This window comes from Coturnix japonica, chromosome 10 (genome assembly GCF_054131305.1).
Source record: "Coturnix japonica strain WE chromosome 10, WE-NBRP24, whole genome shotgun sequence".
Lineage (NCBI taxonomy): Eukaryota > Metazoa > Chordata > Aves > Galliformes > Phasianidae > Coturnix > Coturnix japonica.
This window is the reverse complement of record NC_140672.1, coordinates 29,470,860-29,495,299: the sequence shown is the minus strand read 5'-3', so window position 1 is coordinate 29,495,299 and position 24,440 is coordinate 29,470,860. Positions and strand designations below refer to the sequence as shown.

Sequence of the window (24,440 nt, the reverse complement as noted above, 5' to 3'; positions counted from 1 at the left end):
TGGCACACGTGTGTGTCGGTGGTACGTGTGTGTGTGTGTGTGTGCAGGCAGGGAGTGCAGGAATGGTGGTGCATGTATGCATGCAGCTGGGGAGCGCGAGGATGAGTTTTTGAGTTAGAATAGTTCTAACCTGGTCTGGGGCTGTGACTACCAATTGCCTTCCAAAGGTCAATTTTCTGCTCTCTTCTACCCGAAGGGCGGTTGCTGCTACGGCTTGGATGTACTCTGGCCACCCTCGTGATACTGGATCTATCAATTTAGATAGGTATGCCACTGGTTGATGCTTATGTCCCCATTCCTGGGTTAGCACTCCCAGGGCTGCCCCTCGATCTACAGTAACAAAAAGCTGGAAGGGCTTCAAGGCAGGAAGAGCTAGGACTGGGGCTGTAATTTGTCCTTGTTTTAATTCTTTTCTTAGTTCCTTCTCTTCAGTAGTCCACTGAAGCATGTTGGGTTCTTCATCTAATAACTTAAGGTATCAGCCCTTGATATTCTGAGCATATGCCTCTATCCAGAGTCTGCAATATCCTTCTACTCCCAGGAATTTTCTCAGTTCCCTCTTTGTTCTGGGCATGGGTAGCTCGATAACTCCCTGAATCCTCCCTGGGGTTATTTTATACATTCCCTCAGAGACCAGGTGTCCCAAAGACTTGACTTCTCTTTCCACGGACTGTGGCTTATTCTTTGATACTCTCAGTCCTTGTATCCCCAGGAAGTTTAGCAGTTCATTTGTGGCTCTTTTTACTCCCACCTTCTCTGACCCTGACAACACGAGGTCACCTACATCTTGTAGGAGTAATGCTCCCTCTGGTGGCCGAAAATGTTCTAATATTTGTTCCAAGGTTTGCCCGAACCAATTGGGTGACTCTGTGAACCCCTGGGCTAGAACTGTCCACCAATACTGTTGTTTCCGCCCATGCTCAGGATCTTCCCACTCAAAGGCAAATATGTCTCTGCTTTCAGATCCAATGGACAAGACCAAAAGGGCATCCTTTAAATCTATAACACTGAACCGCCTGTTCCCATTTGGGATTTTGTTCATCAAGGTATATGGGTTTGGAGCCACTATATTTTGTACTATGTCATTAATTTTTCTCAAATCTTGCACTAATCAGTAGGAACCATCGTTTTTTTTTAACTGGCAAAATGGGGGTATTGAAAGGTGACAGCCATGTTCCAGCAACCCATCCCTTAGTAATCACTGTATTACAGGTTTAAGACCAATACATCCCTCAAATGGATGTGGATATTGTCTCTGTCTTATGACTTCATATTTTGCTTGCTTTTTTATTTTCAAAGGGGTTATTTTTAATCCCCCTCTATTTCCTTCTTTGACCCAAACCACAGGGTCTATCCCTCTCTCATCTGCCTCAGTTAATACATTTATTGATACAGTAATTCCATCTTGATACGTTGTTGTTTGTATTCCTGGTTTCATCATGAGATGTCTCCCCAGAAAGTTAGTCCCTGCATCAGGTACATAGAATAATTGTCCTGTGATTGCTTTAAACCCCAGGTTCAACTCGATACTTTCATCCCATTTCCCTCTACCCCATTTATCTTTAAGGTCTCATTTCTTAATTTGAGTCCTGACTCCTTATGGGCCAGCGATGAACAAGCTGGCCCTGTGAAAACACAACTTTTTCCCCTTCAGGTCCCACTTTTATATTTACCAGGGGCTCCTGGTGGGACCACAGTTTTGAAAGCCCCGGACCCCCCTATTCTGAATTCAAAGCAGCTGGTAACTTTTCCTCTCTCTTCCGTTCTGGGCAGTTTTTCTTTATGTGTCCTGGCTGACCACACCAGAAGCATTTCCCTACACTTGGCTGCAACTGGGGCCTCACTGGATATCCTTGGGATCTTCCTTCTCCCTGCCTCCCTCCAGGGCACAACCTTCCTCCAATTTTCTTTTCCCTATTACCCATTCTTTGTTTCACCACCTGTTCTGCCATGGAAACCATTAACTTTGCCTTTTGTTTTTCCTTCTCATCTCCCCTTCTAACGTACATGCTCTGAGCCTCTCGTAAAATCTCCTCCAGAGACCTCTTACTCCATCCTTCTGTCTTCTGAAGCCTCTTTTGCACATCTGGCTACGCCTTGGTTACAGAGTTAACTTTTAGAAGCCCTTGGGCTACAGGATCCTCAGGATTCATTCCCGAGTATTTTCTCATTTTATCTCTAAGCCTTTCCAGAAAATCACTGGGGGGTTCTTCCCTATCCTGCTGAATCCCAAATGCCTAGGTAAGATTCGGGGACTTGGGTACTGCCTCCCTAATCCCAGCCATTATTATGTCTCACCGATATTTTGCCGATGTTGTGCATTATTACTATCCCAGCTGGGGTCTTCCACTGGCTATTTTTGCTCTGCTGGTACCACTCCAGGACGCCCAGGAGGGTTATTCTTTTCCCACTCTTGTGTAGCTGCTCGCCTAATCATGCCTCTTTCTTCTCCAGTAAACAACATATCCATAATAGACATCATTTCCATCCACGAGTACAAATTTGGCCCCAGAAATTGATCTAATTGTTCTGCTACTCTTATAGGATCTTCAGTCGAGGATTTCAATTCCTTTATAAAATGTCTGACTTCTGCAAATGGCGCCAGGAAGGAAGTACAGGCAGGAGGCCCAGCACCCTGCAACCTCCAGGTGGGGGAGAGCAGCCAAGGATTCCTTTAGGATCTGCAGGCTCATTGTGTGGAGCATTGCATCAAGAAACATCTGTGTATAGAGATGATGGCAGAGGTACAGAGCTGAGCATCATAGAGAGGCAGAGAGGCTCAGCTCGTTTCCCACCATAAGACAGGAACTAGGAGCCACAAAGAAAGTGTGGGCGCATTCTGCTTTCCTCTTCTATCCCACACCATCTGCCCCGTCAGAGGGGAGGAACAGCCACGCTTCCACTGAGACGTTCCTCTCACAGCCAGGCACGCCTCAGGTTGGAGCATTGCCGGCTGCTGGATGGGAAAAGCAGCTGCAGAAGTGCGTGTACACAGGAGTGTGCGGAGAAGTGGGGTAGCAAAAGTGTGTGAGTGCAAGTGTGAGTGTGTGCAGGATGGGTGGGAAATGTGTGTGCATGCACGTGCATGGAGTGCAAGGATGGGGTTGTGCACATTGGTATGAGCAGAGGGGTGTGCAAAGGGGTGGGGTTGTACATGTGTGAAGATGCAAAAGCGTTCCTGGATGGTATTTGCACGTGGATGTGCAGAGCGTCTGCAAGCATGTGGATGCACGTGCATAAGCAGTGTGTGAAGGGATGTTCTTTCACGTGTATGTGTGCAAGGATGGGGCTGAATGTCAGGGTGTGCGCTGCACATTCATGTGTGCAAAAAGGTGTTTGCAGGTGTGCTGTGTTTCTTGCACACTTGTGTGTATGCACATGGCTGTGACCAATGCTGTGCACGTCTTCATGCACAAATGAGCGTGCACGGAGCTGTGGACAGTGCTGGGGTTGCACACGTGGGTGTGCACAGGTGTGTCCATGCACTGCAGAGATTTGTGCACGCATGTGGGAGGGTGTGCAAGGACGAGGTGGTACGTGTGTGTGTGTGTGTGTGTGTGCAGGGATGGGGTGGTACGTGTGTGTGTGTGTGTGTGTGTGTGTGCAAGGACGAGGTGGTCCGTGTGCGTGTGTGTGTGTGTGTGTGCAGGGATGGGGCGGTACGCGCGTGTGTGTGTGTGCGTGTGTGCAGGGATGGGGTGGTACGTGTGTGTGTGTGTGTGTGTGTGTGTGTGCAGGGATGGGGTGGTACGTGTGTGTGTGTGTGTGTGTGTGTGCAGGGATGGGGTGGTGGCCATTTGCACGAGCACAGAGGTGTGCAAAGCGGTGGGCGATTGCTCCGTTGAAGCAAGAAGCAAGCGTGACAGTGCTCCAGTTGTAAGGAAGTGCATTGCTGGAACAGGGCAGAGCTGAGCCTGCAACTGCAGCCTCCTTTGCACAGCCCAGCTCTCAGAGGGTGAGACAGTTGTGCTTCCTGAGCAGCTCAGGGACGTTGTGGACAGAAGCAGCCGAGTCCAAAGTTCCTGGTGTGAAGTGCTCCGAACATCGGGCTCTCTGGGCGAGCTCCCGGCTGACAGCACTGCTCCCCTCTGCCCTCGCCCGGGCCTGCTGGGAGCTGCAGGGCCTGCTGGGAGCTGCAGGCCCCGCAGGAACTACCACTCCCAGGATGCTGTGCGGCAGCACCGGGCGCCGCCATGACAGTGGTGTGTGCAGTGCTGTGCAGGGCTGGGCCTGTGGGCTCAGGGCACCGGGTGCTCCTTCCCTGAGCCTGCCAGGAGGTAAGGCACCGTGAGGGTGGTTTGGGGGAGACCAAAAGACGTAGAGAGGACGTAGGTGGGACATGGAGGTGAGATAGATGGGGCATGAACTGGATCTAGAGAGAGGGGTGAGAAGGCAAGGTGGATATCCGACAGGTGGGGACAGGGGCCTGTACAGGTCAAGGGCCAAGTCCAGCTCTGCAAGCACAGCAACATGTCGGGGACGCCGGGCTGCGGCTGGGGATGGAGCAGAGCAAGATGGAGAAAGGGGGGAACATTCAGGGAGCGAAGAAATCTCCAAGTGGGGCTTTCTCCATAGCTCAGCCTGCAGCGCAGCCACACGACCTAGGCAGGCCTCAGACTGGGATCCTGCTGCTGGGTGCTGCAGGGTGCAGCCTGGCTCAGTCCTCTCTGCACCTGGGGACTGATGGCTGTGTCTGGGATGGCAGTGAGCCTCCTCCACTCCAGGCTGAGCCACTCAGCTCTCCCATGCCATCAATTTATAAGCAATACGCCAATGAGTCAACGATATTCCAATCAGAAAATTTTATTAATTGTAACGGGTAAAACAAAAAGGCAATTCAGCGCTGGACGACAGGGGGATTATCGTTCCTCCAACTGCCACGCGCTCCTGTTCCTTGCAACTTCTTCTGTATTGTCAGGTCCCGTGTGTGCTGGTATCCGACTGATCGGCCTTGGTCGTTAGGCTAGTGTGTCGTTAGTTGATTGGTCCTTCCTTGAGAATTGCTGAGACTTGCAAAATCTACCTGTAAATTCGCGCGCTTTACAAACATTGTTGCCACATCCTGGTCTTAATGAGCAAACACTTTATCACATCCCAGAATTCCCGTCCATCCCCCTTTCTCATCCCTCCATTCCCACGCAGAACTGACTGAGGAGGGGAGGGATGGGTCCAATGGTGGTGGCAGATCTGGGACACTGCCCTTTCTGCTGCCCACTTTGCCCTGAAGGTGGGCCTGGGGGCCTGGTGGGCTTTGTAACTGAACTAGCGGCTGCAAGCAGAGGTGTAGCAAAGTGAATGCAAGGAATTTAATAAATGAACATACCAAACAGTAAAGAAATGACAATATTCCCAACCATTTCCCACCCTAACAATCCTTTCTGATCCCACCCCCTCAAACTCCCACCCCCAATCAACTTCTCGCCCCCCCCGCTCCCTCCCACCAATAGGTCCCTCCCTGTGCAAAAAAACCTCCCAGCCCCCTGTTGTAATCCAAGAAGAATGGCAGCAGCCATGGATCAAGAGAAGGACTTGACAGAGCAGCAGCTGTGGAGCAGGATAAAGAGCAAACCGTGTTGGTGGTGGATGCGACAGGCAGTGCCAGCAGGGCGTCCCCTGCTTCAAAGTACACCTTTCCTCTCTCACCCACCACACATTCTCTCCTGCATTCAGGGTCTGAAGGATTTCTTCCAGTTGTACTCCATATCCGCATGGCCAGTGCGTGATACAGAGCCCAAGTGGAACACCTGCTTGGAAAATGAAATCAACTCTCCCATTCAGTTCTATGAGCGTGCGCCTTCCTCTCAAGTGATGCGTGGTCATATTTGAAAAATCCAAATTAGTTGGATATAAGAGAGGTAATAGCATCATAACCGAGCATTACTAATGCATTCAATGATTATTGCCGCAGATTCCAGCACCATTGGTAACATCAGACCCCATTGGATTCACATCCAATCTATTAACATAGTAGAAGCACACGATAACCTGGATAATGCCTAATAACTCTGGTTCCTGAGACAGTAGTTGGCAAACCTGAAGGCAAAAGGTCAGCGCACTAGGACAAACAGACAGACAGCAGTATGGTTAAATATGGCTGCGTCCATCGACTGCCCGAAAAGCCATGCTTTTATAGCAGACAGACGAGGGCGTTTAAAAACCACAGACACCAATTGGAGGAAAGCTACCGCAATAACGACCCCCCCTTCAAAAACTCCCCCTTGAAAGCCGTGAGCTACTCATTCTTTTCCTAGAGGTGTCCTTGGTTCTCATGCTGTTTCTCCCTCCACAGCTGCTGCTCTGTGAAGCCCTTCTCTTGATGCATGGCTGCTGCTCTGTAAAATTCTTCTGGTATTACAACGGCCCCCCAGATTCCCACCCCACCAGTAGCAGAGTACAGCCATTTCATTGCCCACCCCAAAAAGGTCCCACCGCCAATTCCCACGAATTCCACCCCAAACTCCCGCCCCCCAACCACTCCCCCACCCCAAAAATTCCCCACCCCCAATTCCCACCCACCAGCCACCCCCAATTCCCACCCTAATATTGGCCACCCCAAGAATTCCCACCCCTTCCACCCCAACCATTTCCCACCCCCCACCCAGCATTTCCCAGCCCGGAGCTTTGACAGTGCAACGCTTTGTCGGTCCATCAGCTTCAGAGCCCCGCAGTGCCCCAGTCCAAGATGCCGTTTGTGGACAGCCCAGTTTGGGAGGGGTAGGGCTGGGGCCGGTGCTGGTGCCCATGGAACACTGCCGCTGCTCTCTGGGTGTGGTGGGGGCCGGCCAGGAGCCCAGGGCTACAGGGAAGCGCCTTGGTCGGTTACGGCCACGTCTCCTGCTCCACCAAGTGGGCCGGTTTCCTGGTCCGCTCCCGCTGGAGCCGCTGTTGGGGTGTGATGGGCACCGAGTCCTCCTGCTGGACGCCGTGCTGACACAGGCAGCTCTGCCTGGCGCCGGTGTTTGTGGCCTGGAACATGCTGGCAGCGCGGTGGCTTCCTGGTTGTGGCGGGGACACTGGCTGCCAGTGTGCTGCTTGTGCCCGCTGCTCTGGCCTCTTGTGGTGGTGCAGGTGGGTGCTGGGCACTTGGCTGGCTGGCTGCTGTCCCTGTGCTGCTTGTCTGCCATTTGGCAGGAGATGCAGCCGGGTGGCAGTCAAAGGCGGCTGAGCACCACCCGGGGCTGCCTCCGCCATGCCTCCTCCATCAGGTGTGCAGTGCTGGGCGACGGAGGTGCGGGGGCAGCCAGGGGGGTGGGCAGTGCCAGGCGGGTGAGAAGCACTCGGGGCTGCCTTCGCCGTGCCTCCTCCATGAGCTGTCCAGTTTGCATCAGAGGAGGCACGGGGTGCTTGGCCGGCTGGCTGCTGTCTCCGTGCTGCTTGTCCTTGTCTGCCAGCCAGCAGGAGATGCACCCGGGTGGCAGTGCCAGGCGTCTGAGATGCACCCAAGGCTGCCTCCGCCGCGCCTCTTCCATCAGATGTGCGGTGCGGGGCGACGGAGGTGCGGGGGCAGCCAGGGGGGTCGGCTCAGGCAGCTCAGGCAATGCTGGCTGCCGCCAGAGCGGGTTTGCGAGGAGCCCTGATTCAGGATCGGGCTCTTTGCTGAGCTCCCTGCTGACCCCCAGGGAGTCAGGGTGCTCTGTGTTGTTCTTATTCTCTTTGGTCCCCTCTCTTGTGACTGCAGGCAGGCCCTGGTTGTGCTGGGGGACCTCCAGAGCACTCGTCGCTTCTGAAAAAGCAAGAGCATCCCCCAGAGCAGAAGGATGATGGCAGCCTTCCCACACCTGCTGGGTGCAGACAGCCACCCGTCAATCACCTCTGTAAGCCACAAACTCACCAAGAATCCAGGTGAGGAAACTGTCCATTTCCACGTCGTCCTCACATCTGTTGCTGTTGGGTGTCTCTTCTGGAAAAGGATGGAAGAAAATCCCCAGTGGGGCAGTGCCAGCTTTCCCACTCGGCCACTCAGTGCAGACACCCCCCCAGCAGCTCTACTGCCCCCAGACTCACCCTGGCTGATCCACGTCAGCAGCTGGTCAAAGTCTGCGCTGTCGTCTTGAATGGCCGTCTCAGATGTGACTTCTGGGGAAGGAAGAAAATCCATTGCCCAGTGGGGCAATGCTGGCAGCTCTCCCACAGCTGGGAGCACTGGGTGTCACCAAGCCTGGCCAGCTCTGCTGCCAACAAACTCACCGTGGTCGATCCATGCCAGCAGATGATCCATGTCTGCTGTGTCCTGCGGGGTGCCTGCGCTTGTTGTCCCTGCTGGAAAAGCCAGAAGATCCCCAGTGGGGCCATGCCAGCAGCTTTCCCACAGCCAGCCGCTGTGCAGCCTTTGAACTCACGGCCTGATTGCGGCGTGGCAGCGCTGCAGGTGAGCAGAGCCGTGTCAGGATGGGGGCAGCCATGGGTGGGCGCTGGGTGCCCCTGGTCCTCCATGAGCAGCACGGCGTCTTGCAAGGGCTCCATGGGCGGCTCCCAGCTGGCGGGCAGGGTGCAGGGCACGGGGAGCACGTGCTGCTGCAGTGCCGGTACCTGCAAAAGAATTGGCGGGGGGCCGGGGCGGCCGGGGTCCTGCGGCAGGCAGGTGCCTGCGGGCTGCGGGGGCTCTGCATGGGGCACGGCCCCAGGCCACAGCCCCATGGGCTGCTGGGGCAGCAGCGTCCCTGCCAGCAGGGGATGTCCCCAGCAGTGAGCAGGGGCAGCGGGGGGAGCCATTGGTGGGTGCAGCCCCCCAGGCAGCAGCTGCAGCAGCGGTGAGTGCAGCCCCGCAGTTGGGGGCAGCCCCCCAGGTGGGAGCTGCTGTGCTGCCTGTCCCCAGACACCTGGTACCCCAGGCCAGACAGAGGCCTGAGGCACCAGGTGGGTGGCACTGGGGACAGGGAGGGGTTGGGGTGGTACCGGCATCGGTCCGCGGATGGTGGGCTGCATCCAGGCGGGGTCCGGTGGCGGCACAGTGGCTTGAAATAAAGTGGCTTCAGGCGTCACAGGCACCGTCAGCGCTCCTCGAGGGATTCTCTCTGTGGGGAAAGGCCAGAAGGGGCACTGGGCTGAGATCTGGGCTGCTGGGCTGCTGGGCTGAGATGTGGCTCACAAGGGTGGCATGTGGGGCTTCAGCTGGGATCTGGGGCTTCAGCTGGGGCCAGCTGAAGCACGGGAGCAGGGGGAGCCTGCTGCCTTACCTGCCATGACAGCTGGAGAGTGGCAGTTAGGGGAGCCCCTCCCCCAACGGGGCTTCTGTGGCCGTTGGGCTCAGCCCCTTTCCCCCAGGCTTGCCATGGTTCCATTTGTCAGACCCAAACATCCTTCCCGTCCCATCTCTAACCTGAGAGCGTGGGCCTTTTCTCCTGGCTTCCAACGTATCTTGGGGCAGAACACACAGCACTGTCTTTGCTGCTCTTCCCTCTTGGCTGCTTCCCTTTCCTCATCCACCATCCAACCTTCAGCTCTTCTCCCTGACTCTTCTCCCTGACTCCTCTTCAGCTCTTCTGCTCTTTTTCTTTCCTTGGATTCTCACTCCTCTCTTGCACGTCTACTCCTCTTCTGCTTTTCTTTCTTACCCGCATCCTCTCCCGTTCTTCTCATCTGCTCTTCCCACTTCACTGCATCCTCTTTGCACCTCTCATTCTCTACTGTTCTTCTCTTCCGACCACTCTCTGCTCTTCTGCTCCAGGCTGCTTTTCCTTCTCTGCTCTTCTGCCCTCTCTTCCTCCCTTCTGCTCTTTTTCTCTTCTGCACTTCTCACTGACCGCTGTCCTCTCTTCCCGTCTTCCGTCCTTCTGCCATACAGCCATTCACTCTTCTCCTCTTCAGCTCCTCTCCACTTGTGCCTTTCTGCCTTACCTCTGTCTGCTCATCTCCCTTTCTGCTCTTCTCCTTGTCTGCACGTCTTCCTTACCTTCACCCTCTCCTTTTTCTTCTGCTCTTCTCCTCTTCCCGTTGTTTTTCTGCCTTGCCTGTCTCTGGTCCTTTCCTGTGTTGCCCTTTTTGTCTGCTGCTCTTCTTTCTTACCTGCATCCTTTCTCATTCCTCTCTTCTGCTTTTCTGCTCTTCTTTCGTTCTGTCTTACCTGTATCCACTCTTCCCATTCCCTGCTCTTCTCCTGTTCTGGTCAGCGTCCAATGCCTGCACCGCAGCTCTATGTCGGAATTAGTTTTGGGGTGGAGAAAGGTACTCGGGGCATAGATTTGTAGGAGAGAAGCTCTCACACTGTGCCCAAAAGGTGATCAAATGGAGCCCTTGGGAACCAGGACCACCAAGGTTGCTTGTTTCTCCAAAGGCCACAGTGAAAGCTTGTGTTAACTTTGCAGGACTCCATTGTGCGTCTCTGGGAACTGTCTTTGAATGGGGGATTTTTTGGAGTTGCTGCCGGTCGTTGCTTGGAGGAACTGATGCTTTTATCCTCGTGTCTTTGCAGGAAAGCAGAGCAGAGGAAGCGTCTGTGGTGAGACGCTCAGGAGAAATTCCCTTCCTTGCAGCAGCAGCCTGTTTGTGTCCACGTGATGGGCCGTGAAGAGAAGCCTGCTGTTCTGTGAGTCTGCCTGCCACACAGGAATAATGGCTCTGGCCTCTTGGGCAAGTCTCTGAGGAGAGATGTTTAGACAGGTCTGTAGACAGATATTCGTCATCTAGATAAGCAGTGCTGTAGCACCAGGGAAGTGAGAAATCTCATGTACAGCCAGTCTTCTCCACCAGCCTTACGGTGCCTTTCTGCAATACCTCTCAATGCCTGTAGAAATTGGGGAGAGGTGAGGTGCAATTCCTGTGCATCCTGTGCCCACGCAGCAGGTGTCACCTACGGAGAGCTGGGAGCTCTCTGCTGTGTCCTGGATTTGTTTTCCTTCCTTGTTGGAGCTTCTGTGATGCTTTTGTAGGTGCTCTGTGAATTTGAGGTAACTGTGAACTCTGCTGAGACCACAGATGTGGTGTGGACTCTCCCTTTTGTCTTTCAATTGTGTACAGGGGCATTGCTAAAAATGAAAGAGCAGACGTCTTCCGAGGTCGGGGAAAGGAAGGTGCTTGTGAAGCAAAGGCAGGTAGACGTGTGCTTTGCTTAGCAAAGGATTTCTACTTTGTATTTCTGCTTCTGGGAATATTTGAACTGGTTGAACGATGTCTGACTTAAAGTGAGGGTGCAGCGTAGCTTTAGCCTTTATGGGCGTGTTTGCCAGAGCACAAAGCATCAACAAGCAAGGGGTAGCACCAGCTTGAAACAGGGGAAGCGGTTAGCTCCCACAAAGCCCCCAAATGGAGTCCCAAGGGGATGAGATAAAGCTGACGTTGGCAGCATTAAAGGTAGTTTTCCAGGATCCGTGTGTTCCAGGGCTCAGGACCAGGTCTGTCACTGGGGTTGCTTTCACAGGACACCCCTAGCCCTCCTCAGGACCCACGGCGAGCCTGTTGGTGACAAATGTGCCACTGAGTGACGGCATCAGGGTGGGAATGCGTGGAACATATCTCCGTGGGCAGAGCCAAGCAGCGTGGGGTCAGGGGTGAGATGCTGGAGAGCAGGAAATGAATGAGGTTAGAATGTGCCACCTGGGTACTGCCTGAACCTCCTCCCTCATGGCAAGTGCTGTCCAAAGCTCTCCAGTGCCCCCTGGTGCTCTTTGCCATTCCCCAATAAGCTCCCACTGCCTCCTTGTATTGTCTAGACTGTCCTTGTGCAAACTCAGTGCCACCTCAGTGCTGTCTGCGGCTTTCAATAGCCTCCCATTGCTCCCCAGTGAACCTCCCAGTGTCAGCAGTACTGCCCAGTGTCCCCAGATCAACACACCCTTTGCTCAGTGCATGACCATCTCTCCTAGCCAGGAGGAAAACAAGGCAGCAAAGTTGTTGACAGCTGCGATGGTGATGGAGATCTTCAGACTGGAGGAGCTCTTGTCTTGCTGCAGCCACCCCAGCATCCCTTGCCAGCTCTGCTGTGCCCAAACTCATCATCATTGATGCATGCCAGCAGATCATCAATGTCTGCCATGTCCTCCGGGCTGCCTGCGCTTGTTGTCACTGCTGGAAAAGCAGTCTGGAAAAAGCAATCTGGAAAAGTAAGTTCTTTTTACTTGAAAACTTCTCAGTTCCTTCTGATCTTGATATACAAAGTAGTTCCAAGTCCCAGTAGCTTTAGTGTTTTCTTTTGCAGAAGGACACACTGCCACAGCCGGCTGAACTTTTCAGAGGCTAAATTTAGTTTGCATGATATGTTAAATGAAATGTCTGAGTTGAAAGAAGTGAAAAGTAATTCCCCATTGAGAGTTTTAGGGTGTGAGGATGGTAGGTGTGGGTAGGATTGGAGGCATGGCATTGTTTTCAGCAGGATTGCCCACCATTTTGCTTGTACTCTTATGCAGAAAAATACAACATAAGAATTCTTCAGTTTGGGAATATATGAAGCAAGCCTTTAGACAGCTTCTGAATTGATTCCCATAGATTGTGTACAACTAGTTTGTTTTGGCTGTGTATGTTTTGTTGCAGTAAGGGTTTGAGACACATAAGAGCTTTGTAAAAATGGGCTTTATGTTTCTGGTAGAGCATTTCTAAATAGGAGCGAGGTTAGAGGTTTATAAGATCATCAAGTTGAAAGCTGAACTAGCTTTGTGAATATATGTGAATATATTACAGCTACCACTGAACTCTGAAGTTTATGGACTCCTGACTCTTCTTATGGACTGGATCTCAGACGAGCACCTTAGCATACTCAAAAGGCAAGAAGAAAGACAGGACGGTGTGTAGCCTTAGTCCAGTGGAAGAACCTGCATCCAGGATAAGTGTTTGAAGGTAAAGGGACTTGGAATTGCTCTGGTTCATACGTTTTCAGATTAATGTATAGATTGACTGATTTTATTTTGAGAGTAGAACAAGACAGCCTGTTTTGCAAAGACTTTGGATATAGTAATGAACGCAGATCAACAGATACCAAGTCGGTATTAATCCCAGCAGACAGGTGCAATGGCTAATTTGTCATTTATAAAACAGAGCCATTGTTTTGAAGAAGTGTCAAGTTCAGTGTCAACTTGAGAGTTTTAGCCTGTCTTTTATTATTGCTGCTGGTGATTTATCTTGTATTTTATGTGTAGTACTGTATCTTTGTTTTTCCTACAGAGATGCACACTCCTAATTTAAAATGTTTTAATGTCTATGTCAGATATTGAAATTTCAGTTAATGACTTATAAAAGATGATACAATGCTATACTGAAAGCCCTCCCTTCCATCTCTCTGGGGGTACCAAGGCTTGGAAATCAGTGCGGTGTTCGGGAGTTTTACTGCTTTCCTTCATTCTGTGAAGGGTTTGTAGGCCCTGGTGTTGGCCTCAACACAATGTATCTCTGCGTTGCATGGAAACCTGTGTAAAACATCAAACCTGTCTAATTCAACCTGTCTAAAACAAGCCAAGAAGACTCCGTTGGAACTGGTTGATGCAGAACAAAGGCATCCCCAAAGGACAAGTTGCACTGTTTGATGAACATTATTGGATGAGAGCTAAGCTAAGATTTAAAAAGTTCTGGGGCTGTCTCTGAGCATCAAATACAGAGGAAGCCTGCATGATTCCCTGAGAATGGATACCTCCTACTTTGGTGTAGGGTTAAGGGAACACCAGCAGTAACTCATCACAAAATGTCACATGGCTCAGACAAAAAAGCCATCAAGAGGGCTTAATTAATAGCACCAAATGGTCACAAGATGGTCTTAGGGCAGGGAAGTAATCTATCTATGTGATATTGGTTGGTGCTATTAGTTCTTAACAGCTTGACTCTAGAGGGACTGTTCTTCTTTGGTCACCTAGTTTTAAAAGAATAGATGGCTCCTGTCTATTACAGTTTTTAATGAGTTATTTGTTCACTGACGCCATAAATGTGCCTGGCATAGCAATTGGCCTTGGTATATTCAGTGAATGAAAGCAACAGTTGTTGCTCTAAGAAATGCAATACTAAGCTAGGTCTGCCTGTAGCTGACAGCCATCAGCTTGCTCCTCAGGCAGGTTCTGTCTGGATGGAATGAAGGGCATGAAATACTGATGTGCTCATCAAACGCTGCTTGTTAGCTTACAGACAAGGTGTTGAATAGGTTTGTTCATGTACTGCAAACACGTTACTTGGCTGCCTTCATTTTAGCTTCAGAAGAACATGTGCAGAATACAGAATTGATTAAAAGAAATAAGAACTGTCTGCATAGAACTTACTCTTTCCTTACACAGGAGAATCAAGCACACGTTTGTATGTGAGTACCTCCAGAGGTGAAACTCGATCACCCAAATGTAATGAGCAGAGACATTACAATCAGCTCTAACTGTATCTTAATGCTGTGCTGAATAAGCCTGAGTCAGGATGTAAACCACTTTCTCTTTTTTTCTTCAGATGAAGCCGTTAATGTCAACAAGCCCAAAATGACTCCAGAGATATCAGTCAGTCCTTCTGAAGACCTGGAGCTGGTGTGTGAGGTGTCAGCTGCAAGCGGAGCTGTCGTATGGAAGAAAGATCAAACAGAGGTGAAGCAGGACCAGAGGACAACCATCATCTCCCAGGGGACGCACCGCAAGCTCATGGTCAAAAATGTGAACCTGAAAGACCAAGGGAGCTACAGCTGTGAAACAAAAGATGACAAAGCAACATTCCAAGTGAAATTCAGAGGTGAGAAAATGCTTGGAATCCCAGAGATAAAGGAACGCTTCATTTGGTGTGTCTTGCATTTGGAGGATCAACTTACAGCCTCTCTGGTGCAAAACACTTTGGCTATAGGACTTTCTTTGTCATCTAGTGTCATAGCAACACTTTTCTACATGTGCTTTTCCATCCAGGAATGAATTACTGCAACAAACCATAGGCAAGGAGGGTAACTTGTGCAGCTCTTGTAGTCATCTGGTGTCTTCAGGGTTACAGTGCAAGAGCACACCAGGCATGCAAGGAGTGAGAAAAGGGGAGGTGTTTGAAGAGATCTGGTTACAGAATTTGAATGACACAATTAGGTGGAAAATGCCACTAATCAGACTCATAAATGGCCTGGGTTGCAAAGGCCCACAGTGCTCATCCAGTTCCAACCCCCTCCTATGTGCAGGGTTGCCAACCAGCAGCCCAGGCTGCCCAGAACCACATCCAGCCTGGCCTTGAATGCCTGCAGGGATGGAGCATCCATAGTCTCCTTGGGCAACCTGTTCTAGAGGGCCGTTCCCTTCTGATTTACTGGAAATGTAGAGAGACATGAGAAGAAAAAAATATAAGGGAAGAGGTTCAGCAGTGCATGCAGGTGTTCTAAATCTCATGTCCAAATCTGCTATCAGACTGTGAAATGTTTGGCTTTGTGATATGATATGAAATGAAATGATATGATATGATATGATATGATATGATATGATATGATATGATATGAACTGATATGATATGAACTGATATGCCTATAATTTCCCAAGGCAAAATAGAGGGGAAAGTATTTTCCTGTCTTAATGAGGCATCATGATGCTCCCTGTGAAGGGCAAGTATAGTGAAAACGGGGAACTGGAGTTAGCTCTGCAGCAGACTACAGCAAAACGGTGTGACTGTTGTGATGTCCCTGCAGAGAAAGAAGACGTGTTTACAAACAAGGACAAGGTACAAAAGGAGGTGAAGGCTGTACTGACTCAAAATGCCATGCTGAGCTGCGAGGTGGCCCAGGAGAAGACTCACCTTCAATATTGATGTAACTGGTAGGAAACGCATTTTGGTTGATATTCTTTGATTATTCCATATTTCCATAGTCTGGCTGTGGAAATGTCTGTGTGAATGTGTCCTCTTGATTCTGCCATGAAACTGTTTTGGGGAGGATGAAAAGAAATGCTTACAAACGTGCAGCTAAAATGATTATTTGTTTTTAACAGTGTTTCATCCAGCTCTTCCCCTACGACTACTTTTATAATGAGCTGTCCATAGATGTCCAACTGTGATTTGTACAATGTGCAACACTGCTCTACCAGCTGATATTTCAACAGTAGTAGTTACAGATCTCTACAGTGGCTGCACTGAGGTTTGGTTGTTGGTGTCCTAAGAACTTTTAGTCAGAGGCATTGCACTTGCCTTTGGCTTGTTGAATCCCATGTTGACGACCATTCGTTCCATGTTTTGTAAATGTAATGACCAGTCATGAATCCATTGATACCTTTCTAATTGTACGTTTCTCATTAGTCTCAGAGTTTAGCATGGAGGCAGATCTCTCACTCCAGCTGCAGTAGAGATTGCTCTGGTGTCAGTATATTTTGCACAAGATCCGGTAAATTTTAACTTAGACTCCAGATAGCCATGGGCACATCAGCTGCATTCTGAGTGACCATTAGTGAGCTGGCTGATGACGAGGGTTTGTCTTCTGTTTTATTTGTAGCTGCACTCTGCTGGTTTTTGCTCATAAGTCAGCTTGTTCTGTGTTAACTTTACAGTTCTTGTCTTGTATTCTGAGCTGATCAGGACAGGGAATCTGTTTTCTCCTCTTCTTTCTTATGGCAGTGAACACATTGGAGCTTAATCCTGGTCAAGGTTTGGCATTTGATCAGCTATGTGGAGGAGCAACTGTACTGGGAGTCTACTGCCTTTCTGCTCACACAGACCTGGTGTCCTTGCAGGGCATAGCTTGCGTTCTGTTCCCTTGTAAAGGTTGCAGTCTTTGCTCTCTCCACCTTGGGGCATTCTGCTCCTTCAGTCCCTGGTGTGCAATATATCTCTGCTCCTGTAGTAGACAGTTTTGCTGCTGCCTGTGGTGTAGACTCTAAACCATCAGCTCTTACTGTTCCCACACCACGTGGATGTGATTCTGGGGCCTTTGGATCTGTTCCGTGAGTTGTGTAGCTCATGCTTTTGGCTCAGGAAACTGGCAGTTTCAGCAAAGAGTGGATTACAGAAAGGGTAGATTTGGGAGGTATCTGTCAGAGAAAATGAAATATGAACAATGACAGAAAGACTATGGCAACAGCTGGAATCTACCAAGTTAATCCTCAGCAGCCAAAGCCAACCCATGTCTTATTGCAGAGGTGTACGGAGAAAACCCAGAAATGTAGTGCTTTTACACTTGAATTTTGCTAGCTGAGGGCTATTATTAGCTGTTTGCCTCAGAAACCAAAGGTTTTCTGTTCTCTTTCAGACCGGATGAGCTCATGGCTGCACAGGGTAATGTAATACCTCCTCCTCTGCCATACGTGGAGAGTGCTTGCCTAGCTACCGTTGCTGTATTTTCTCATGTGTACCACTGTAACATGACATGCAAGTCCAGCCCTCACTGCAAAATGATGTGGTGTGAAAGTCAGGAGGGATTATGAGTACTCTTGGAGTGGTTGGCTCTTTCACTACTGTCATGGTTTTGTAATTTTGTAATTTTGCTATCAGTATTCCACATCATAACATCATGTAAAGTATGGATACTTCTATTGAATGTGCAGTCCACAGAAGAAGACTACATATCCCAGAGAACAACAGGGTTAATGATAAGTCACGGGACCAGGACTCTATATAATCTCGTTCCCAGGCTGGAGTGCCCTCCTTCTTCTCTCGAACTTCTCGGAGAGTGGGAAGCGTTCCAGCCGTGTCGCCTAGAGTTCACAGTAGGCCTCTCGGTTTTCGGGGACTCTCTCTCTCTGTTTCGTTCGATTTGTTAGCCTCAATTATATTATATTGTGTATATATATCGGTATCATATTTAGTAAAATAAGTTTTTCCTCCTTAGATTGTTGCTGTTTTATCCCACTCCTTTTTTTCCCCTCCTTTCCGGGCCCCGGGGGGGGCCCACGGGGTGGCTTCCCCTGTCACGGGCATAGGTAAATCTAAGTAACCCGTGACAGATTTTTTGGTGGAGAATGCGGGCATAGAGCTTTTTAGCTTTTAGAACGACTCTCTCTTTACTCTTAAAGAGCTTCGTTAGGGGAGTGTTATCTTTTCGTAGCTGCTCACTGAGAACGTGACCTTGAAATACCAGACAAATTGTCAACATTAAGGGCTGCTGCACATTCTCAGCATTGCTATCTAACTTTTGTGTAGAAAACAAAGGGATTTCTTTCTCCCTTAGAGCAAAGCTAGCTAGCTCTGACTTTTACAGAGCCTGCCAGCTATGAATCCACTCTTCATCCCAGTTGCTCTGTTTAAGGGATTGAAAGCAATTATGATCTTCTTAAAGTATTGGTCAACTATTAACACCATAATTTGGTGTTGTGGAATTGTGCAGGTATATAGCCTAATAAGGTGGATACTGATGGAGACACCTGCCTGGTACTTTTACGAGATGTGGTATGGTCAGAATTTTGGCACCTACACCCCAGATGGAATTGTGAATCTTACAAGTACTTGCATCCCAGATGGAACAGGCAATTTTACAAACAGCACCATGTTTAATTCATTGTACAGGCTAAAAAAACCCTTTTTATTTAGGTTGTACTCTCAGGTTTCCACACGCCTTTCAATAACTGAGATAGGGTTCATACTTGCATCCATGTTATCACTATTAATGAATGCATATATGTTCCTATGCATTCGTTCTATGCGGAAGTCTCCTCCAGAACCAGAGAATGATGACTGGCAGGGAATATGGAAAGGCTTAGGAAAAGTCTTAGAAGCATGGGGACCCGCAGTGTCATGGGATTTCACTCTTGAACACCTAAGGGACCCTAAGAAATTAAGTGAGTATTTGGGTCAGAGATCTAAGGAGGTAAACCTTATGTGGGGTTTGGCTTATGCATACCGTGCTTTGTATCATACTATTCTGGAGAGAGAGAGTTTCCGATCTGAGATTCAAGCCCAAGTTAATTCTGATCAGTCACAGGAGGCATCAGTAGCAATATCAATTGCCCCTGTGGAAGGCAAGAAATGGAAACGGGTGTCCATGCGTCTAGAACGAAAAGAAGGAGAAGCACAGGGGGGGGCTGCAGAAGACCCAGGTGCCGGGCATGGAGCAGTACCAAAAAAAGCAAAGGCAAAAACCAAGAGGCATGAAGAAGAGACTGATGATGAGGAGGAAATCACCTATTGTTGACCTCTGAAGCTGACTGAAATCCAAGGCTCAAGAAAGGAGTTCACACGGCGTCAAGATGAAGGTATCCTTGCTTGGTTGCTTCGCTGCTGGGACAACGGGGCCAACAGCTTGTCTCTAGATGGTAATGAAGCTCGCCAACTAGGAAGCATTGCCCAAGATGCAGGTATCGACAGAGGGATTAGCAGATGTTCGGATGGAGCTGCCACTCTCTGGTTGCGGCTGTTAGAAGCCGTGAGAGAAAGGTACCCCTATAAGGATGCTTTGAAGCCTAAATTTGATAGTTGGAATACCGTCCAAAAAGGTATTCAGCGCTTGAGGGAATTGGCCATGGCGAAAATGTTGTACAGCCCTGATCCAAGCGAACTTGACCCTGAGAGAGTGAGGGCCGATCCTGACATGTGGCAGAAAATCACAAGTACAGCAGCAGAGAGAATTGCACAGTCATTGGTATCAGGATCTAAAGGATTCGTGGACAGATGGCCCCGAGTTGTTGAGCTGATTATAATGCTTCAAACCACCGATCAGCAGCTCCCCCAACTGCATGCCGCAGTTTCTGCCATCTCACGGCTAGAAAACCGAGTAGATGAAATGTGCAAGAAATTGTTTCCATCAACTAATCGTAATGATCCCGTAATAGTATCAGAAACAACTGATGAAGGTCAATCCTCATACGGGCCACCAGGTCTAATGAAGGATCTGATCAAAGTATTCCAGTCCTACTCCTCACCTGCATCATCAAAAGTCTCAGCTGTTAAACGCACACGCTTCCCAGCTCGAGCAAAGAACAACAGTACGATTGCACCGCGTGTTTCCATGTGGCGCTACCTACGTGACCGTGGAGAAGACATGAGGAAGTGGCATGATCAGCCTACTTCTGCACTACGAGCACGGGTGAAAGAACTACTAGACATACCAACCACCAGTGGAGTTGCTCCAGTCATCACAGGTAACCAATAGAGGGGCCCTGCCCTCAGTCAGGGGAGGGAAAGGGATAATAGAGTTTATTGGACTGTGTGGATTCGATGGCCTGGCACATCAGAACCACAGAAATATAAGGCACTGGTGGATACCGGTGCACAGTGCACCCTAATGCCCTCCAGTCATGAAGGGACAGAATCAATCCATATTTCTGGAGTGACTGGGGGCTCTCAAGAATTGACTGTGCTGGAGGCTGAAATAAGCCTCACTGGCAAAGACTGGCAAAAACATCCTATTGTGACTGGCCCAGGGGCTCCATGTATACTGGGTATTGATTACCTCAGAAGGGGGCATTTCAAGGATCCTAAGGGGTATCGATGGGCCTTTGGGATAGCTGCTGTAGATATGGACAACATTAAGCAGCTGTCTGTTTTGCCTGGCCTGTCAGAGGACCCGTCTGTTGTGGGGCTGCTACGAGTAAAAGAGCAGCAGGTACCGATTGCTACAAAGACAGTGCACAGACGGCAGTATCGCACCAACAGGGATTCCTTGCTCCCCATTCATGATTTGATTCGCCAGTTGGAGAATCAGGGAGTGATCAGTAAAACTCACTCACCTTTTAACAGTCCCATATGGCCAGTGCGTAAAGCCAGTGGAGAATGGAGGCTGACAGTAGACTACCGTGGCCTGAATGAGGTCACACCCCCATTGAGCGCTGCTGTGCCGGACGTGTTGGAACTCCAGTACGAGCTGGAGTCAAAAGCAGCCAAATGGTATGCCACCATTGACATTGCCAATGCCTTCTTTTCTATTCCTTTGGCTGCAGAATGTAAGCCACAGTTTGCCTTCACCTGGAGGGGCATTCAGTATACTTGGAACCGTTTGCCCCAGGGGTGGAAACACAGCCCAACCATTTGCCATGGGCTGGTCCAAACTGTACTGGAACAGGGTGGTGCTCCTGAACACCTGCAGTACATTGATGACATTGTTGTGTGGGGTGATACAGCAGAAGAAGTTTTCACAAAAGGAGAGCAGATCATCCAAATTCTTCTACAAGCCGGCTTTGCTATTAAGCGAAGCAAAGTAAAAGGACCTGCCCAGGAAATTCAGTTCTTAGGTATAAAGTGGCAGGATGGATGTCATCACATCCCAACAGTGATCGACAAAATCACTGCCATGTCTCCACCAACTAGCAAGAAAGAGAAAGTCCTGGGTGCAGTGGGCTTTTGGAGGATGCACATTCCAAACTACAGCCTCATTGTAAGCCCCCTTTATCAGGTGACGCGGAAGAAGAATGATTTTGCATGGGGCCCTGAGCAGCAGCAGGCTTTTGAACAGATTAAACAAGAGATAGCCCGAGCTGTAGCTCTGGGGCCAGTACGGACTGGACAGGATGTAAAGAACATCCTCTATACTGCTGCTGGAGAGAAAGGTCCCACTTGGAGTTTGTGGCAAAGAGCCTCAGGAGAGACCCGAGGCCGACCCCTGGGATTCTGGAGTCGATCATATAAGGGGTCTGAAGAGCGCTACACTCCAACTGAGAAGGAGATCTTAGCCGCGTATGAGGGGGTTCGGGCTGCTTCCGAAGTAGTTGGGACTGAAACACAGCTCCTTTTGGCACCTCGACTGCCAGTGCTGAACTGGATGTTCAAAGGACAGGTTCCCTCCACTCATCATGCTACCGATGTCACCTGGAGCAAGTGGATTACGCTGATTACACAGCGAGCACGAATGGGAAACCTCAATCGTCCAGGAATCCTAGAGGTAATCATGGACTGGCCTGAAGATAAAAGGTTTGGAACATCACCAGCAGAAGAGGTATCACGTGCTAAAGAGGCCCCACCATACAACGAATTACCAGAAAATGAAAAGAAATATGCCCTATTCACAGACGGCTCATGTCGCATTGTAGGGAAGCATTGCAAATGGAAAGCTGCTGTGTGGAGCCCCACACGACAGGTTGCAGAGGCCACCGAAGGTAAGGGAGAATCAAGTCAGTTTGCAGAGGTAAAAGCTGTCCAGCTGGCCTTAGATGTTGCTGAACGGGAGAGGTGGCCAATGCTGTATCTTTATACTGACTCATGGATGGTGGCAAATGCCTTATGGGGGTGGTTACAGAGGTGGGAACAAAACAACTGGCAACGGAAGGGTAAATCTGTTTGGGCCGCTGAATTATGGAAGGACATTGCTTCCCGAACAAAGAATATGGTTGTAAAGGTGCGTCATGTGGATGCACATGTGCCCAAAAGTCGGGCTACTGAAGAACAACAAAACAACCATCAGGTAGATAAAGCTGCCAAAATTGAGGTGGCTCAAATTGACTTGGACTGGCAGAATAAGGGTGAATTATTTCTAGCTCGATGGGCTCATGAGACCTCAGGTCATCAAGGAAGAGACGCAACATATAAGTGGGCCAGAGACCGAGGGGTGGACTTAACCATGGACGCTATTGCGCAGATTATTCATGATTGTGAAACATGTGCCATAATTAAACAAGCCAAAAGGATGAAACCTCTCTGGGAGGAAGGGCGGTGGCAAAAGTATAAATATGGGGAGGCATGGCAGGTTGATTATATCACCTTGCCACGATCTCGCAGTGGTAAGTGTTATGTACTCACCATGGTAGAGGCAACCACTGGGTGGCTTGAAACATACGCAGTACCCCATGCAACTGCTCGAAACACCATATTAGGTCTTGAGAAACAAGTCCTATGGCGACATGGCACCGCAGAAAGAATTGAATCTGATAATGGGACACATTTTAAAAATTCCCTTATAAATACTTGGGCCAAAGATCATGGCATTGAGTGGATTTATCATATTCCCTACCATGCACCAGCTTCTGGTAAAATTGAACGATATAATGGGTTGTTGAAAACTATGTTGAAAGCAATGGGTGGTGGAACATTTAAGCACTGGGAGAAGAATCTGGCAGAAGCCACTTGGTTGGTGAATACTAGAGGATCTGTCAATCGTGATGGTCCTAGTCAATCTAGCCCCCTACACACTGTAGAAGGAGATAAGGTCCCTGTTATACATGTAAAGAACATGTTGGGAAAAGCTGTTTGGGTCCTTCCTGCTTCTGGAAAGGGCAAACCTATCCGTGGAACTGTCTTTGCCCAGGGACCTGGGTGCACTTGGTGGGTAATGCAGAGAGATGGGGATGTTCAATGTGTGCCACAAGGGAATTTAATGCTGGGGGAGTGCAGTCAATAATTTTATGTATTTATATATATATGTTTGCATGTGTAGTGTATTTTAGTTATTATAGTTGTACATTTAGTTATGTTACATGTAATTCTACTGTTTAGCTATCATAATTTTACATACGTGTATATATATGTATATATATATTTACCATGATGTAATAATGTAGAATAAGGGGTGGAATGTCATGGTTTTGTAATTTTGTAATTTTGCTATCAGTATTCCACATCATAACATCATGTAAAGTATGGATACTTCTATTGAATGTGCAGTCCACAGAAGAAGACTACATATCCCAGAGAACAACAGGGTTAATGATAAGTCACGGGACCAGGACTCTATACAATCTCGTTTCCAGGCTGGAGTGCCCTCCTTCTTCTCTCGAACTTCTCGGAGAGTGGGAAGCGTTCCAGCCGTGTCGCCTAGAGTTCACAGTAGGCCTCTCGGTTTTCGGGGACTCTCTCTCTCTGTTTCGTTCGATTTGTTAGCCTCAATTATATTATATTGTGTATATATATCGGTATCATATTTAGTAAAATAAGTTTTTCCTCCTTAGATTGTTGCTGTTTTATCCCACTCCTTTTTTTCCCCTCCTTTCCGGGCCCCGGGGGGGGGCCCACGGGGTGGCTTCCCCTGTCACGGGCATAGGTAAATCTAAGTAACCCGTGACAACTACAGAAATCCTCATCTTACTAGCTTCTCCCAAAGTGCAATGGCTTCCTGAGTCTTAATTTCTCCTTTTACCACTGCACTCAGAAAGCTTTTCAGGGTTCCTCTACCCCAGGGTTCCACTGGTAGCACAGAACAATCCCATTTTAAGGACATGTTGAATGTTAGGTGCTGAGTGTTGAGCATTACGGGATGCAGATTAGACCTTCTTGCTTAAAAGAAACAAGTGCTGCACACCTTGGAAACCTATAGAAAACTAGAGTAAAAAGGGCTGATTCTGCCATCTAATTATCTCAGTATTTGTGGTGCATGCTGAAATCCTTATTTGAAGTGGGCCAAAGCTCCATTGCATTTGTGAGAAGTTTTGCATCACCTGGTTGGTCTAGGCCATGTTTGTTGTCTTGCTAATAAGCAAGCCTTCTGATCTTCATCAAATCATTGCGGTTGGAAAAGACCACAAAGATCCCCACATCCAGCCTCAGCCCATCCCACCATGCACACTGCCCACGTCCCTCAGTGCCACATCTCCATGGTTATTGAACACTCCCAGGGATGGTGACCCCACCACCTCCCTGCAAAGCTGTGCCACCACATCACCACTCCTCTTCAGAAGAAGTTTTTCTTAACATCCAACTTGAACCTTCTCTGAAAATCATCAGTCAAAACAGGGGCTGTTGAA

The 24,440-nt window shown here is 49.2% G+C and overlaps 1 protein-coding gene across 1 annotated transcript; it reads right to left on the bottom strand.

Annotated features, from left to right (window-relative positions):
* Nucleotides 1-5,444: 5,444 nt before the first annotated feature.
* LOC146759620 (uncharacterized) lies at nt 5,445-10,239 on the bottom strand. The gene is made up of 5 exons (XM_085510754.1): nt 8,340-10,239; nt 8,188-8,259; nt 8,005-8,076; nt 7,832-7,900; nt 5,445-7,723 (listed from the first exon to the last, which is right to left on the bottom strand). The coding sequence occupies exons 1-5, from the start codon at nt 8,923-8,925 to the stop codon at nt 7,152-7,154; spliced, it is 1,371 nt and encodes a 456-aa protein (XP_085366880.1). The 5' UTR covers nt 8,926-10,239; the 3' UTR covers nt 5,445-7,151.
* Nucleotides 10,240-24,440: the final 14,201 nt, after the last annotated feature.

Excerpts from the sequence above, each read along its gene's own strand:
- LOC146759620 (XM_085510754.1), bottom strand. The coding sequence starts at position 8,925 with ATGCAGCCCACCATCCGCGGACCGATGCCGGTACCACCCCAACCCCTC. Across the intron at positions 8,077-8,187 it reads GCTGGCATGGATCGACCACG|AAGTCACATCTGAGACGGCC; the intron begins GTGAGTTTGTTG and ends TTCCTTCCCCAG. Across the intron at positions 7,724-7,831 it reads TTTCCTCACCTGGATTCTTG|AAGCGACGAGTGCTCTGGAG; the intron begins GTGAGTTTGTGG and ends TTGCTTTTTCAG.